The sequence below is a fragment of the Cygnus olor genome, chromosome Z (genome assembly GCF_009769625.2).
Source record: "Cygnus olor isolate bCygOlo1 chromosome Z, bCygOlo1.pri.v2, whole genome shotgun sequence".
Taxonomy (NCBI): Eukaryota; Metazoa; Chordata; class Aves; order Anseriformes; family Anatidae; genus Cygnus; species Cygnus olor.
Window position 1 is genome coordinate 65,636,372 of NC_049198.1, and position 14,151 is coordinate 65,650,522.

General features: G+C 44.4%; 1 protein-coding gene across 1 annotated transcript in view; it reads left to right on the forward strand.

Annotated features, from left to right (window-relative positions):
* The first annotated feature begins 1,119 nt into the window (after positions 1–1,119).
* DGKQ (diacylglycerol kinase theta) overlaps positions 1,120–14,151 on the forward strand; it is a 93,106-nt gene continuing 80,074 nt past the window's right edge. Inside the window, exon 1 of the mRNA XM_040541906.1 lies at positions 1,120–1,352. Within this exon, the coding sequence (XP_040397840.1) occupies positions 1,160–1,352 (193 nt within the window). The 5' untranslated portion in view covers positions 1,120–1,159. The remainder of the gene's footprint in view (positions 1,353–14,151) is intronic.

The following is a 14,151-nucleotide window of genomic DNA, read 5'->3' on the forward strand; positions in this document are numbered from 1 at the left end:
GGCTGCAGGGGGACAGCCTGCTCCACCAGGGGCCTCTCCACAGGCCGCAGGGGAACTGCTGCTGCGTGCCTGGAGCACCTCCTGCCCTCCTGCTGCACTGCCCTTGGGGGCTGCAGGGCTGGCTCTTACTCCTCACTCTCCCAGCTGCTGTTCCACTGCAGGTTTTTTTTCCCCTTTCTTAAATACGCCCTCACAGAGATGCAAACAACATAGCTTATTGGCTCGGCTCTGGTCAGCAGTAGGGCCCTTACCTAACATGGGGCAGCTTCTGGATTCTTCTCACAAAAGCCACCCCTATGGCCCCCTGCTACCAAAACCTTGCCATGTAAACCCACTACAGGTATACAAAATCCAACGGCATAGCTTCTTTTCCTGTCCCAGCATATTCCTGCTATGGTACTTTGTTTAATTTAATAACAAAGAAATAGCAGTATTTCAGAGGCAGGGAAGACTGGTGGGAAGGAAAAATCCTGGTGTGCAGTTTTCAAAACTGTAATAGGAAGTACTAAGAAGATGAAGTGGACATGAAGAGTGCCAACAAAAATGTGTTACAAAGGATTAAGTGCTAAAGAGATCGCTAGGCAGTAATTATCTTTTCTCATAAAGGCAGAGCTGTCGAGAGTCGAAGGCAGAAAAATCCATGGCAAGCCTTCTCTTTCACCCAAACACATCATTAGAAAGCCTCCCGAGTGTTGCGCATTTCCAAACGGTGCTAGGTCCAGGTCACAAAAACTGCCCGGCTTAATGAGACAGCAAGAAACTGGGACTCTTGAACAAGCATCTCACAGCTTTATGTCACACACCGAGCCGCAGCGAGGCCTCCCCGCGAGCAGGGCTCCTCCGCCTCGCTGATGCAGTTTCTCAACGGGTTTTGGGGAGGGATTTTTTTTTATTTTTTTTTAATTTTTTTTTGGACGGTGATTTTGACGAACGGTGCCTTGCCCCAGGGGTAGGCCGGCTCCTCCGGGCTGGGCTCGCCCCCGGGTTCCCCCCCCGGCAGGCCCCGCTCCGCCGGGCGGCCGGCAGGCGGCGGCGCGGCGCCTCACGGAGAGGCCCCTTGTCGGGGCACCGCCTCCGCCCGCCCCATGCCGCCGCCGCCGCCGCTTGGGGCGGAAGCGAGGGCGAGCGGCGGCCGGTGCCGGGCGGCGAGGAGCCGGGCATGGCGGACGGGAGCCGGTCGGTGCGCGGCGGCAGCCCGGGCTCCAGCCCGGTGCTGGGCGGGCGGTGCCGCGGCTGGGCGCCGTCCGCCGTGCCGCCGGGTCACGGCTTCCGCAGGGTGACCCTGACCAAGCCCACCTTCTGCCACTACTGCACCGACTTCATCTGGGGGCTGGCCGGCTACCAGTGCGAGGGTAAGGGGTGGGGGTGCGAGTAAATAGGGGGTGGTGGTGGGGAAGGTTTTTGGGGGCGTTTAGAGTGTTTCAGCGCTGCCCTGTCCCGCGATTGCTCTGCTGCGAGGCACCGGGAGGTGCCCGCGGGGGTGCTGGGTGCCTCGCAGCAGAGGCTTTATCGCAGCTCGGCCCGCTTTTTATCAAAACACAGCCTTGAAAATACGCCCCCCCCCCCCGGCTTCCTCCGGCTCGAATTGGGGGTGTTTTCCTAGTTTGGGAAGCTGGATGTCCGGAGTGGTTGCTGCCTTCCTTCGCTTTCCAGGATGGCTCCTCCGAGGGGTTTCTGCCCTCAGGATGGCGCGTTAAGGAGTTGCTGCCAAGCCACATCGGCTCAGATGTTGCCTCTAAAAAACCTCCGTCTGAAGCCTCCAGCCTAAACAAGTTGTGTGCGAGAGGTAGCCAGGGAGAGAAAAATATTCGCAGCCTTCGTTAGCCGTGACATTCCCTGCTCAAAATCTGGGGGGAAATACCTGCAATATCACAGGGTATGCGCATCTCCATATAGCAAAGAGCGTAATATCACAGGACACACGTGTGTCCTTATGTCAAAAAACTCTGTTTTCTTCTTTTTTGCTTTGTTCCTGCTGTTTTCAGTCGGCTGCGCTCCTCGCTGTGTTTCTCTTTTCTGGTAACTCGCTGCTAAACGATGGATTTCACAAATACCTGATGTGTTATCTGCTGACTGGGGCTGCTTTTGACAGCTGTGTGCAGATCGCGGTGCCTCGTTAAGCAGCCTGGCAACTCGCTCTTTCTGGGTTATTTAATGAATGCTAATGCGTTTTCTCGAATGGTATTTGAAGTAAATTCTGTTTAATAATTACCTCCCTGTCACGTTTGCTTTAACTAGTGGAATTTGATCATTGTTCTTTAGAAAGTAATAAAAGGGTGATCTCTTAGGAATGCCACATCGATCAAAAAATCAAAAATAACCCACCCTGCTTTTAGTGAAGGAAATGTTTGCGGTGGACTGAAAAAGTTGGTGGATGATAGTTATCTCCTCTTTCTCCTCCCCAGAGAGACTGGGATTACAGGTGTAATTGCAGCTGAGCTGATCTCCTATTTAGCTGGGCTCCTTTCGATGAATGGCATGCAGGCTTCAAAATGAAGCTGCTCTGTGGCCTTTCTCTGGGTGGATTTGCAACAGCTTCTCTTACAAATCCTCTGTTTTCAGGTGCTCAGTCACCTGATGCTCCTTGTGTCTTGGTCAAAACTGGTCTGGACCAAACTGAAAGTTTCCAGACTTTGAAGAGAATCGAGCAAGCTGCAGATAAGACTCCTCCAAAGTAAAGGGGCAGGGGGGAGAGAGCTTGCCAGTCATTGCTTTGAGCAGTTGTATGGCCTAAATGTCCTGGATTTGAGTTTTAATTGCAATCATACTTTTGGCCTTGTGAAAATGACATCTTGTGTATGTGCATTTTCTGGTCTATGGAGTTTTTCAGTAAACCTACCAAACTACTCAGCACGGACTGGCACATGCCCACACGGGTTATGTGGCTGTTTACCAAAATACAGGAAAGTATAATGAATGCTTAACACATTTCTGGCTGTGTGGGCCAAGATGAGCGCTTCTTCCCCTTTCTTCATGCAGAGTCTGAAAAATACAGAGGAGAGATGCTCCGATGCTCTTCACATAAGGCACAGAGCATCCTGCATCTAACCCCTCTGTTTTAAGGTGAAGCTCACCTCTCCAGCATAGGGCCTGCAGTGCTGTCGCCAGAACTTTGCACGAGAAGGGAGGCACATCTGGGAAGAACTGCAGCTGTCCTGCTGGAGCCACATAGGTATTTTTGTAAGTGATGTTTTAGGTGGAAGCTGGTAGTCTTCCCATGTGGACTAAGTTGAGTTTCACGATGTTACTGTCTTATGCTTTTGTGCACATATTTAGTTTAATCTCAGTCAACCAGGCTTGCAGATCTGTTTGCCCTTTTTTTTTTCTTCACATTTGTTTTCCATAAACCCTTTCTAAATGACTCTTTATTTTTCTTGCCACTTTACACTGTAGCTGTCACTTCCTTTGATAAGTATGTGTATGTGAAAGAATAAGTGATGTTTTGATTGCAACAAGAACAATGACTCTCTTGTATTCATCTTGCTTTCCAAAGCCTGGTCGTTTCAGTTTTGAGTGCGTTTTGAATTTCCTAAGGCTTGTCAGGGAAGAAGCTCGTAAGTGGCTAGTTTTCTGTACATGTATGTGTGCATCCTACAAGTTCAATATATAAATCTATTCAATACGTAATGTCTATATATGAAACAAGGACAGCTGAGTTATTATGAGTAGTGGCGTTAATTTCATACACTCAAAAATTGTTTGTTTGGTTTCTTTTGAGCAAATACTGAATTTGGAGTTTTAGATTTATATCTATCTACCAATAAATACACTCTCATCACAATGCTTTTTTTTTATATATATCATTTTTTTTAAAAAATTGTGTGTAGGAAGATTTGTGGACGATTCTATGACCTGTATGTTCTGGAGGCTACAAATTCTTTTAGTACCATAAATCTTTCTAATGTGAAATCAAGTTGATTTATTTTAACCAAAGGTAAAATGTAAGGGATTTAAGTAATAAGCAAGTTGGTTGGCAAATTAAACAGAATTATTTAGTCATTTTTAGGTTATTTTTATCTCTTTTACTAGAGCATTTATTGGAAGATGCTGTTAGGGTCTTTTTTGTAAATTTTTTGCCCACTTTTACTAAGAAAATGTCATTCAAGCAGATAAGGTGCTTGTCTGGACATGAAAGCATTAAGTGAAGTAATACTTAGGGAAATAGCATCCTTGTTGTTTTTGTTTTAAGGCTTTGTATTCTAAGCAGAACCTCCAAACTTACTCCAAGGCACAGAAATTCCTGTTTCTCCTGGGTTGGTTCCACTGTTGTCTGACAGCACTTCAACTTTTGCAGAATGCAATGCAAATGGTGAACTGGAGTTAAGTTGGTCGTAAACCCCTCCCTTAAAAACACAGCCATAAAGGATTTTTTTTAGGCGAAGCTGCTGTAATTCAAATATGCATGTCCCAGACATGGGCAAGGCACGCTGTGTCTTGCTGGTTTAGGAGAACAGGGAGATGTTCGGACAGCGTCTCTGCAGTGGTCTGGAGATGCACATTCTGGACATCTTCTGAATGTCATCTCTTCCACTTGAAGACTGCTCTGTCTAATTGGAGTGGAATAGGGAGGGTGAGTAAGTATTCTGATCCTGGTTTAGTTTGAATGTGGGAGTTGGACCCATAACTGGTTTCTCTCTTCAGAGATGTGGAAACAGCAGCAGGGAATACAGGGAAGAGGAGTGATCCCCTTGAACTCTCATCCTTTCTGGTTAATTCTGTGCTTGGGTCAGGCAGCTGGAACATCCTTGACCCTGCTGGTTTGGTTCAGCTTAGTTTTGAGGGAAGTGAATGATCTATGAGATTCTCCAGAAGGTGTTAATGATTGCAGTTCAAAAGAAAAACAAATTATTCTGTCTTCCAGTGAGCTTGGCTTGCTTTTGTTGCATTTTAAACTAAAAATAAAAGCTGCAAGGAGGTAAAACCACAGTAAAATCTTGCTTCTATCCCACAATCAGTTTTAATTTTCAGTACTAGCTTTCTTTGTTCTGCAGCATGTTCCTTGTCAGTGGTGAGGCCTTTCGGTGCGACAGTAGGTGTTTGATGTTGAGGTGCGATGTGAGTTTGTGGTTGACGTGTTGCTGTGTAGATGTGACTGCTGCATTTAAAACTTACATTGAGCCATGTAGCTCTGAATCCATCTGAGGAACAAACACAAAGTCAAAAAATAAAAATAAGACAACACCCCCCCCACCCCTGCAATGAATAAATAAATAAATAAATAAAACTCCAAAAGAAACTCTGAGACAGAAACTTAGCTCAGTTCTGGTCAAGCTAAAACATATGTTGGGAAAAAAGCTGGGAACACTGACTGACAGACGGAAAGATGCAATTTATTTACCAGTCTGCATTTGGAGGATAATCCATTTTGCATTGAAGAGAATTTCTTTTCTTTTCACCTTCTCCCTCTGACAGTGCTTCAGAGAAAAATGTCATTGTCACCATCAGTGATGCAAAGGAACGTATGGGGAACTTTGCAAGGATGAGCACAGCTCGTGTAGCCGGAAGCTATATTTTGTGTTGATGGAGTAGACCTACATTTGAGTCCAGGAACTAAATTAGGTGGGAAATAACTTGCTGCAGAAAATGTTAAAGCCAGTAATCCAATACCAGGCTTTGCACAGCACGTTTATATATCATCTCTGTCACTGCCTCAGTCCGACGTGGTGTTAAATGACAAAAGCAATAAAGAAGGTGCTCATCAATCCATCATGTTGTGGAGTAGCTGAGGGCTGCAGCTTGTTCTCTGCAGATTTTCTTTCCAGACAATCTTTCATCTAGTATTACTTATTTTTAAAATGTTCAGGTATTCCTCAGCCACCTTCTAGGCTTATACCCTCTGGTTCCTTTCCTCTTGCAAGAAATTTTTTCAGTCTTCCTCTGGTGAGTTTCCCACGGACCATAGTTCTTGCTGTACTGTGTAAAGGGTCTAAAAAGCCTTCTATTCATTCTTGCAGTTATGTGGGAGATGAATGCCTGACTAGTTATTTTTTTCTGATAAACAAAGCACATTGAACTCTAAGGCTTTCCTTGTAAAGCGTTTTCCAAGCACTGTACTTGAGTCCCTTAACAGCATTTTCTTTAAAAAGTTGGATGGACTGTTTCAATCAGAGGCGAGGTCAGTACTTTGTGTCTACAAAGGCACGAAGTGCCTTTCTGATCCTGTTCTTCTGACCCTGCTTTCCAAGATATTTGTGTGCACTCCCCACAGCTCAGGTCCGGTTTCTTTCTGGGAGTCAGTGCATTGTGGTAGCTGCTTCCCTTTCTCCAGAGGTGGTGTGCATTCCTTGTTTCTAGATGTAGGAGTTTGTATTAAAGTGGGATGTAGCACATCTCCCCCAGTGACGCACATCTCTCTGTGTGATTACTCTGTGCTCCTTTGGGTTTAGTCATCAGCACTTTTTTTTTAAGTAGTGATTTTGTTTTTATGTCAATGTTTTCCTAAAATAACCTGTGGTAGCATTAGGCGTACTATCCTGGGGTTTCCTACATGAAATAACCCCACTAAACAGCCATGTTGCATTGGCAGTTGCCTTACAACAAGGGACCTGTTACATGTGATGGACATTGACTAACCTAAGCAAAGATGCTGGTCCTGAGGTGGGGCGTCCTGCTTATTGTCCAGTGCAGGATGACATGCAGTGGTTTTAGCTTTCATTCTCCTCTTGAAAGCTCGTAACAGATGTTTCTAGTGTTGCCTTTTATTCTTTTTTCCCTCTCTCTTGTTCTGATTTCCAAGTCCAAGGATAAGGAATTTTCCTGCATCGTTTTCAGTGAGTGCTCTTTTGGGGGAAGCTCCTCCTGGCTTGACTGTTTTCCCCTCTTTTATTATGTACGCTTTAGAACTCATCTACAACGTTGCTTTTTCTGCTTACTATCCCATCAGAAATCTGATTCTCTTCCTGCCTTTGGAGCTTTTTTCTCAGGTGTCAGCATTTTCCTGACCTATCTTTGACTCAGGTTGTCCCCAGATTACTTTTGTGTTTTGGTTATGTTACATGTCTCCCAAAGTTGTTTCTAATGCTGCATTTCATCACGTCAAATTGTCATCTTTCCGGGCCACTTGTTGCCCGTGAGGTCCATCCTGAGCTGGCTCAAAGTCCCTGCCTGATTGGGTAAACCCCTTTGGAGAAACTGCTTTTGCAACGCCTATCGAAACCAGATGAGTAAGTTACCTTTGTGTATTTACTTTGACTCAACTGCAGCATGGGGAAAGAACAGGATGTGTGTCTAGCATACAGCCCTTCTAAATGACAAAATGATGTCTTCTGATCACCTCTTGTTCTTTTTTTCTTTTCTTTTTTCCAGTCTTTTTGTTTGATGGTGCTTTAAAGTTGTGAGGAAGGCTGTTAGGAAACACACCCAAGCAAAGAGCAAAAACTAATCTTTACGTTATCACAGTGTGATAGGGAACTTGCTGGAAGCCTACTTCTTTTTTTCTTCTAGGTGTGCATACAGTATTCTTCCCTTTAAATTGTATTGTGTCCCACTGACACCTCACTTGTGGAAGTCCCATCAAGTCTGTAACTCAATAGACTAGAATCGACCCCTCATTTCACTTCCTGTGTTATTTTAAGTATTTTTATTCTCTTGAATCTGGAAGAATGTGCGTGTTTGCATATATACATATTCATGTATGCATATTCACATGTATATGTGAATATAGATATAAAAGAGTGTGTTTGTATTTTTCTGTATGTCTTTTTTTCTTTTTTCCTATTTAAATGATTTAGTCTGAATGATTTATGTGGAAGTAGGATTAGGATTATACAGTATGCTAGTACTGTTTATCTGCTTGGTGACTTTTTTAGTAACACATGTATGATAGAGATTTCATGCCACTTGCTATGTAAAAACAAGATAGTTTAAGATCTCAAGCAACTCAAAATGAGAAAAAAAAATTGAGTTGACCACAATTTAATCAGTCCCTGGAGGTTTTGCAGACGGAAGATTGCTGGAGGCATTTTGAATACTTTGCTAAACACAGGTGCTTAGGAGAAACTGAATGATTTGAACTTCTTGTGTTAAAGTAGGAGGAGTATGTTGTTCTGTAGGGTAGTATTGGATTACACTGGTAAGGAAATCCAGTTTAAGTGTGAGATTAGGTAGCAAAAAAATCTCTGTTCCTCTTTGCATTTTTGACTTGGCAGAATGTGTCATGTTTGAATGCCTTGGTTTGTCATGACGTAACTCAGGAAATGACACTGTCCTTTTTCTGCAGTACTTTCTCTGTAGCATGTGGAGATAAGAACTGGTATGCTCTGTTAAGCAGTGAGTACAGAAGTGCTCTACTAACCAGTTCCTTAAGTGTTTTGAAGGAGAATACTTCCTCAGTGCTGAAATCTTTGGGAGCTTCAAAAGAAGACAGCAGAATACAAGGAAATTGCTAAGATTCCTCCAAGTATGAAGAGGGCATGTGGGAAGTATCTGGGTATAGAATGAAAAAGGCTCAGTGGGATCGAGTGCACCCTCAGCAGGTTTGCTGATGACACCAAGCTGTGTGGTGCAGTCAACACATTGGAGGGAAGGGATGCCATCCAGAGGGACCTGGGCAGGCCTGGGAAGTGGGCCTGTGTGAACCTCATGAAGTTCAACAAGGCCACGTGCAAGGTCCTGCGTCTGAGCCGTGGCAATCCCAAGCACAAATACAGGCTGGGTGAAGAATGGATTGGGAGCAGCCCTGAGGAGAAGGACCTGGGGGTGCTGGTTGATGAGAATCTCGACACGAGCTAACAATGTGCGCCTGCAGCCCAGAAAGCCAACCGCATCCTGGGCTGCATCAAAAGCAGCGTGGCCAGCAGGGTGAGGGAGGTGATTCGCCTCCTCTACTCTGCTCCCGTGAGACCCCACCTGGAGCACTGCGTTCACTTCTGGGGCCCCTATCACAAAAAGAACATGGAATTATTAGAACAAGTCCAGAGGAGGGCCATGAGGATGATCAGAGGGCTGGAGCACCTCTCCTGTGAAGACAGGCTGAGGGAGTTGGGGTTGTTCAGCCTGGAGAAGGCTCTGGGGAGGCCTTACAGCGACCTGCCAGTACCTAAAGGGGGCCTACAGGAAAGCTGGAGAGGGACGCTTTGTCACAGGGTGCAGTGATAGGGCAAGGAGTGATGGCTTTAAACTGAGAGATAGTAGGTGTAGATTAGGTATTAGGAAGAAATTATTTAACAGGGTGGTAAAGCAGTGGACCAGGTTGCCCAGAGAATGCCCCATCCCTGGAGGTGTTCAAGACCAGGTTGGATGAGGCCCTGAGCAACCTGATCTAGTGGGTGGCATGCCTGCCTGTGGCAGGGGGATTGGAACTGGATGGGCTTTAAGGTCCCTTCCAACCCAAACCATTTTATGTCTCTGTGATTCTAGTCCTCTCTGAGGCTGTAGGTCTTCTTTCTTTCAGGATCGAAAATACCTCTTGTGAGATGAAAGGTTTTCTTCAGAGCTTACTTAAGATGCCAAAGTGTAAATCATTACAAACACAAATTTGCAGGGTAAAGTGTTTAGGGTTAGCATCCTGGACTGTATCTGCTACAAAAATAGCCTTTAAATGTGAAGCAAAGGTGTGGGTTGAGTAGCATGACCTAAGAAAAACAGCTTTTTCATGTTAACCACTTCTGAAAACAGTGTTGATATGGAGGACTGGAAAGGGGGATTTCAGACTTCATGGATATTCACAAATATTTAGGGAATTTAAAGCTCTCTAGATACTTCTGCAAGTTGATGCAGAAATTCTGGGAGGCGACAGAGGCCATTGCATGTACTGGTGTCATAGTATCAGACTGGGATAGTTGTTCCTGGCCTGAATGTATGAGTTGTGTGCAGCACATCTTCATCCGCTCCTGGAGAACTGTCATTGGTGTCAACAACAGTCCTTCAAGAAAGTAATTACCACGCTATCATAGAAGGTGTTGGAGTTACAACTTGAGGAAATGGCACTCACAATTATGTTTGATGCCTGGATTTTGGGGAGATTTAACTGTGCAAATAGTTGATGCTGAATGAGAAACCAAGTGGGCGACCCAAAGTGAGGAGGTATGGCGGAAGAGAGGCACAACCTTCCAAAAAAGTGAAATATTCAATATGTTGTGGGAGGCACAGGGAGGGAATATGCTGTTTGTGCCATTGCAGGGAGGAGACAGGCTTTCATTGTAATATAAATCCTAAGAGCTGTAAGTTTTGAGAAAAGAGCTTTTGAATTGAAACACAGCATCTATTCCTCTTATGGTTTCCTTTTGTTGTTTTTTTCTCTTGTGTGAAGATGGCTTTCCTGTGTGAACAATACCAAGTGAAGCAATTCTTGCTTTGGTTTCTGTGCCATTGACTACCTTAACTGTAGTTTCCTTTTTTAATGATGATGAAAAGAAGTTAACCACTGCCTCGTTTTCCCAGTAGCAGCTGGACCCATCAGACCTCCCCAGCCAAATCCTTGGTCGTAAATAGGCTGAAGTAGCAGGTAAAAATACCATAACGTTAAAAATACCCTTCAAGACAGTTAAGTATCCTCATGTCTATGCTGGTTCAGACCTCCTTTATTCTATCCCTCTTATCTTTTCTTCTATCCAGAATAGCTCCTCTTTTGGCAAGTGTCTTGAGGTTTCTTGAAACTACTGTATTTTTCATTCAAGTGTTATTCTTCAGTAGGAGCAAGTAGATTATTTTAAAAATAAGTCCTCCTCCTCTTCCTTCCCCCGAGTCTGGAAGGATAATGGAGATATATTACACTAATTCAGTACTTCAGGGGTACATTCTGATTTTTATTGGTTCGTGAACTGAGCTGTTGCATGTTGAAAGATCTGCTGTAGTTGTAGGTGTTGTATATAACATTTTGACATTGCAGGCTTCTGTTCTCCAGTTAAATGTTAATGTTCAACTTCTATGAATTATATATGAACTTATTCATGTGAAGGAGTTCCTTAAATTCAAGATAAGTATAGGCCTGAGTCTCATCAGTGACTCAAGCCAATGTGGTAGAATTGAAATCACCACTTTCTTGACAGGAATCTTTGTAAAATACTTGAAATTTGTAATAAGATGGGAATGATGATTCCAAAAAGTGGCACAAAGATTAACACATTAAACTGGGAGGCTTCCTTTAAATACTGTGGGTGTTTTATTTTTTCCTCTGGTCTGCCTTGTATGAATCATTTACCTTTAGTTTTCAGATCACGTCAATACCCTCACAACAAACAAGCTGAAGAAAACATTGAGTGTACTTATCCAGCTGGCCCAGGAGCTTGTTTCTTTGGATTTATTTATTTTTAAATTCTTGTTTCTAGCTCAGTTTTTCACTCGAGTCCTGTAGTTTTGTACACTTCTGTCAGTGCTGCACTTTGGAAACAGAGCAATATAGGAATGAGAGGTAGGGGTTACCATGACAACTGCTCTTTTTCTTTCCTCCCTTGTTTTGTTGTGTTTCATGGTGATGTGAAGTGTTGAGATGTGCTAAATAATGTTGAAATTACCCATGTTAAAAGAGCAAGAGCACTTACCTTGTGTTACAAATATTAATAATTCGGCCTACGTTTAAGCAGTACCTGGTGTTTCTTTTAAAATTATAACTGCAGTGGAGGTAGGTGGGTGCTATTGTAATTAAGATTAACTGTGTGTTTTATTCTAGTCTCTTCAATTTAATTTTTTTCCCTGCATTTTCATGTTCTGTATTCACTTTCTGAGAGGGGCAGTGAAAGGAACTGCATCTCCTGGGGAATCCAGCCCTCCTGCATGCTGGTTGTGTCACCGAGTGGAGGAATTTTGTTTTATGGGAAATGCTGCTGTTCTTTCCTTAATGCATTCAAAGACTTTGGTGTGTTCTGGAGGGAAATTTTTCTTTCTTTTATCCCAGGGCACTGAGCAAACTGATTTGGTCTGTATGTGCGTGCGATACACGTGCACTGTACCTCTGTGCCCCCAGTGAATGCACCCTGTGGCCTCAGGACTGCATTAAGTCCTTTCCCCATGCTGTAACGTTCAGATCATCGCCAAATCTTGGTGTTTTGTGAGGGATTCCAGCCTGTTATTTCAACACCATTGTTTTCTGACAAAATACCGTCGTGGCATATGGAGTCCTACTATGGCTTAAATTCTGTTACAGTCTGCCCTGCTGATTTAACTCAAATACTTCTTTTTAAAACCTGAAGATGTGATTCTGCTATTTCTCCTTTGTGTGAGGAGTTGTTTTGGTGCGCGTCTAAACTTGCAAAAGTGTTAGCAGGACCTTTTTTTTTTTTTTTTTTTTTGTAGGAGAACTCTGTGTTGTTTACCTGGGTTTTCAGAAACTAGTTACTGACATGTGACATTGACACTGCGGTGTGTGAAGTTGTGCACGCTGTGCTGGGCAGGCAACCCACAGGAGCGATGCAGGGAACCGTGCACGGTATTTGAGGGCTGGAAACTTACAATATTTAGCTCGGTTCCCCAGGCATGATGATGATTTGGTTATGAGGAAGCTTACAGTGAATGTCAAATAGTTTTAGTGGAGTTTCCTTAAAACCGAGGGCTGGGGTGGGACCACCTTGTGGTTGGTGTTGTGCTGTTTTGCTCTGAATACTGTCAGCTATAGCTCTTTGTTTTGCCCAGTAACCCTGGGTCAGCTGGAGAAGGATGGTAAACAATTGACAAAGTTTCTCTTTGTAAAGCATAAATTTGAAAGCAGTAAATTGGAGAAACTGTTGCAGACAATTGCTGCAGGGTGTTAAGTACCATGTCTTTAGTATTCATGACACTGGTGTGCAGGTCCTACAGACTGGCTGAGTCTTCATCTAAGCTCTCCTGTTTTTAGCTGCTACACGTTTCTCTTCCCTCTTTGCTTACAGACGCTGCGGAGCTGGCATTTCTCTGCTGTAGCTCTTGTTTTTTTAATCCACAGTTCAGTTGATGGCGTGGGCAGTCTACAGTAGTGGACAAAAGAGGCTTCAGCTTTAGACAAAGCCAGGGAAAAGAGTGTTATTTAACTGCTTTTCAAGAGGGTTGTCTGTAATGGCAGGTGATGTGTGATTTTCTTCTTATCCCTATGGCATCTTGCTGAAATTTTGAGTTGGCTGTCACTGAAAGGTCCCTGCTGTGCCTTCCAAGGGCATGAGGAGGTACACCCCTTCCCTTCCCTGCAGGTGCAGGACCTCTGGGGGATTCTGACAGATGGTGGTCTGTAGAACCAGGGCATGCTCTCAGTGTTGAGTGTGGTGTCCACACCACCACACTGGGCTCAAGGCCTTTGCAGGTTTATTTGAACTCCAAAGTGTATTTACCCTGGGAAGGTAAAGTGGGGAAAGACATGCCATTTCTGGAAAAAGTTATTCCAGCAGTTCTTGGAGAAGCTACATACTCCGTTTCAACGATGAATAATCTAGTTTGAATTGGTTGGATGTATCTTGTTGGTAGCATGGAGGGTTGTGGTTCTCCATTATAGCACTATGATGAGTGGAAAGAACGATGTTATTTTGCTGCAGGTGCGGTGTGCTCGTTCTTCCGTCAGACCCCAAACTGGATTGACTCCTTCTCGCTACACAAAGGCTGCAGTTTGGAAGAAGTGGCAGAAAGCCAGGGCTCAGTTGCATGGGCTGGCACGTGGTTTATATAGGCAGCCTTCATCCTCTAGCCTGTTTGAAAGAGCTACTGGAGTGCTTAATTGTTGTCCCTCAGACAGGCAGATGCCCGTGGTTCAGAGCCTGAGAACGGGAGGCTGTGGTTCCTCTTTGCTGGGCTGAGAGTTGCAGCCAGCCCAGAGGCCTGTTGGTGTGGCATCGCGGGTGTCAATTCCCATGCTAGAGCCACTTCAGTGGAAAAATGAATTCACTGGACAGAAGGGGAAGAACTGCATCCCTCCAGGTTCCCTGTGAAACTCCACGTCGTGAACAGCATGCCTCTTCCTCTGAGTATGTTCTCTGGAAACTGTCGAGGTAATTTGCCAAGTTCTCTCCCAGTGCTATTGCCCTCTTGGAAATTTCTCGTTTTCCAGCAGTGAGCCAGCATCTTGTCCCAAGACACCGTGGTCCTGTCTTTGGCTTAATGCTCAAGTAAAGGAAGGTGTTGATGCATTCTGGATGTACATGTGAGTTGAGCACTTGCCATCTGTCTAAGGAAGAAAAAATCTCCTAATGCCAGGGACTTGTTCTAAGCTGAAACCATGTGCCTTTGAAATTCTGTGCCCAAATTGTTTCAGAG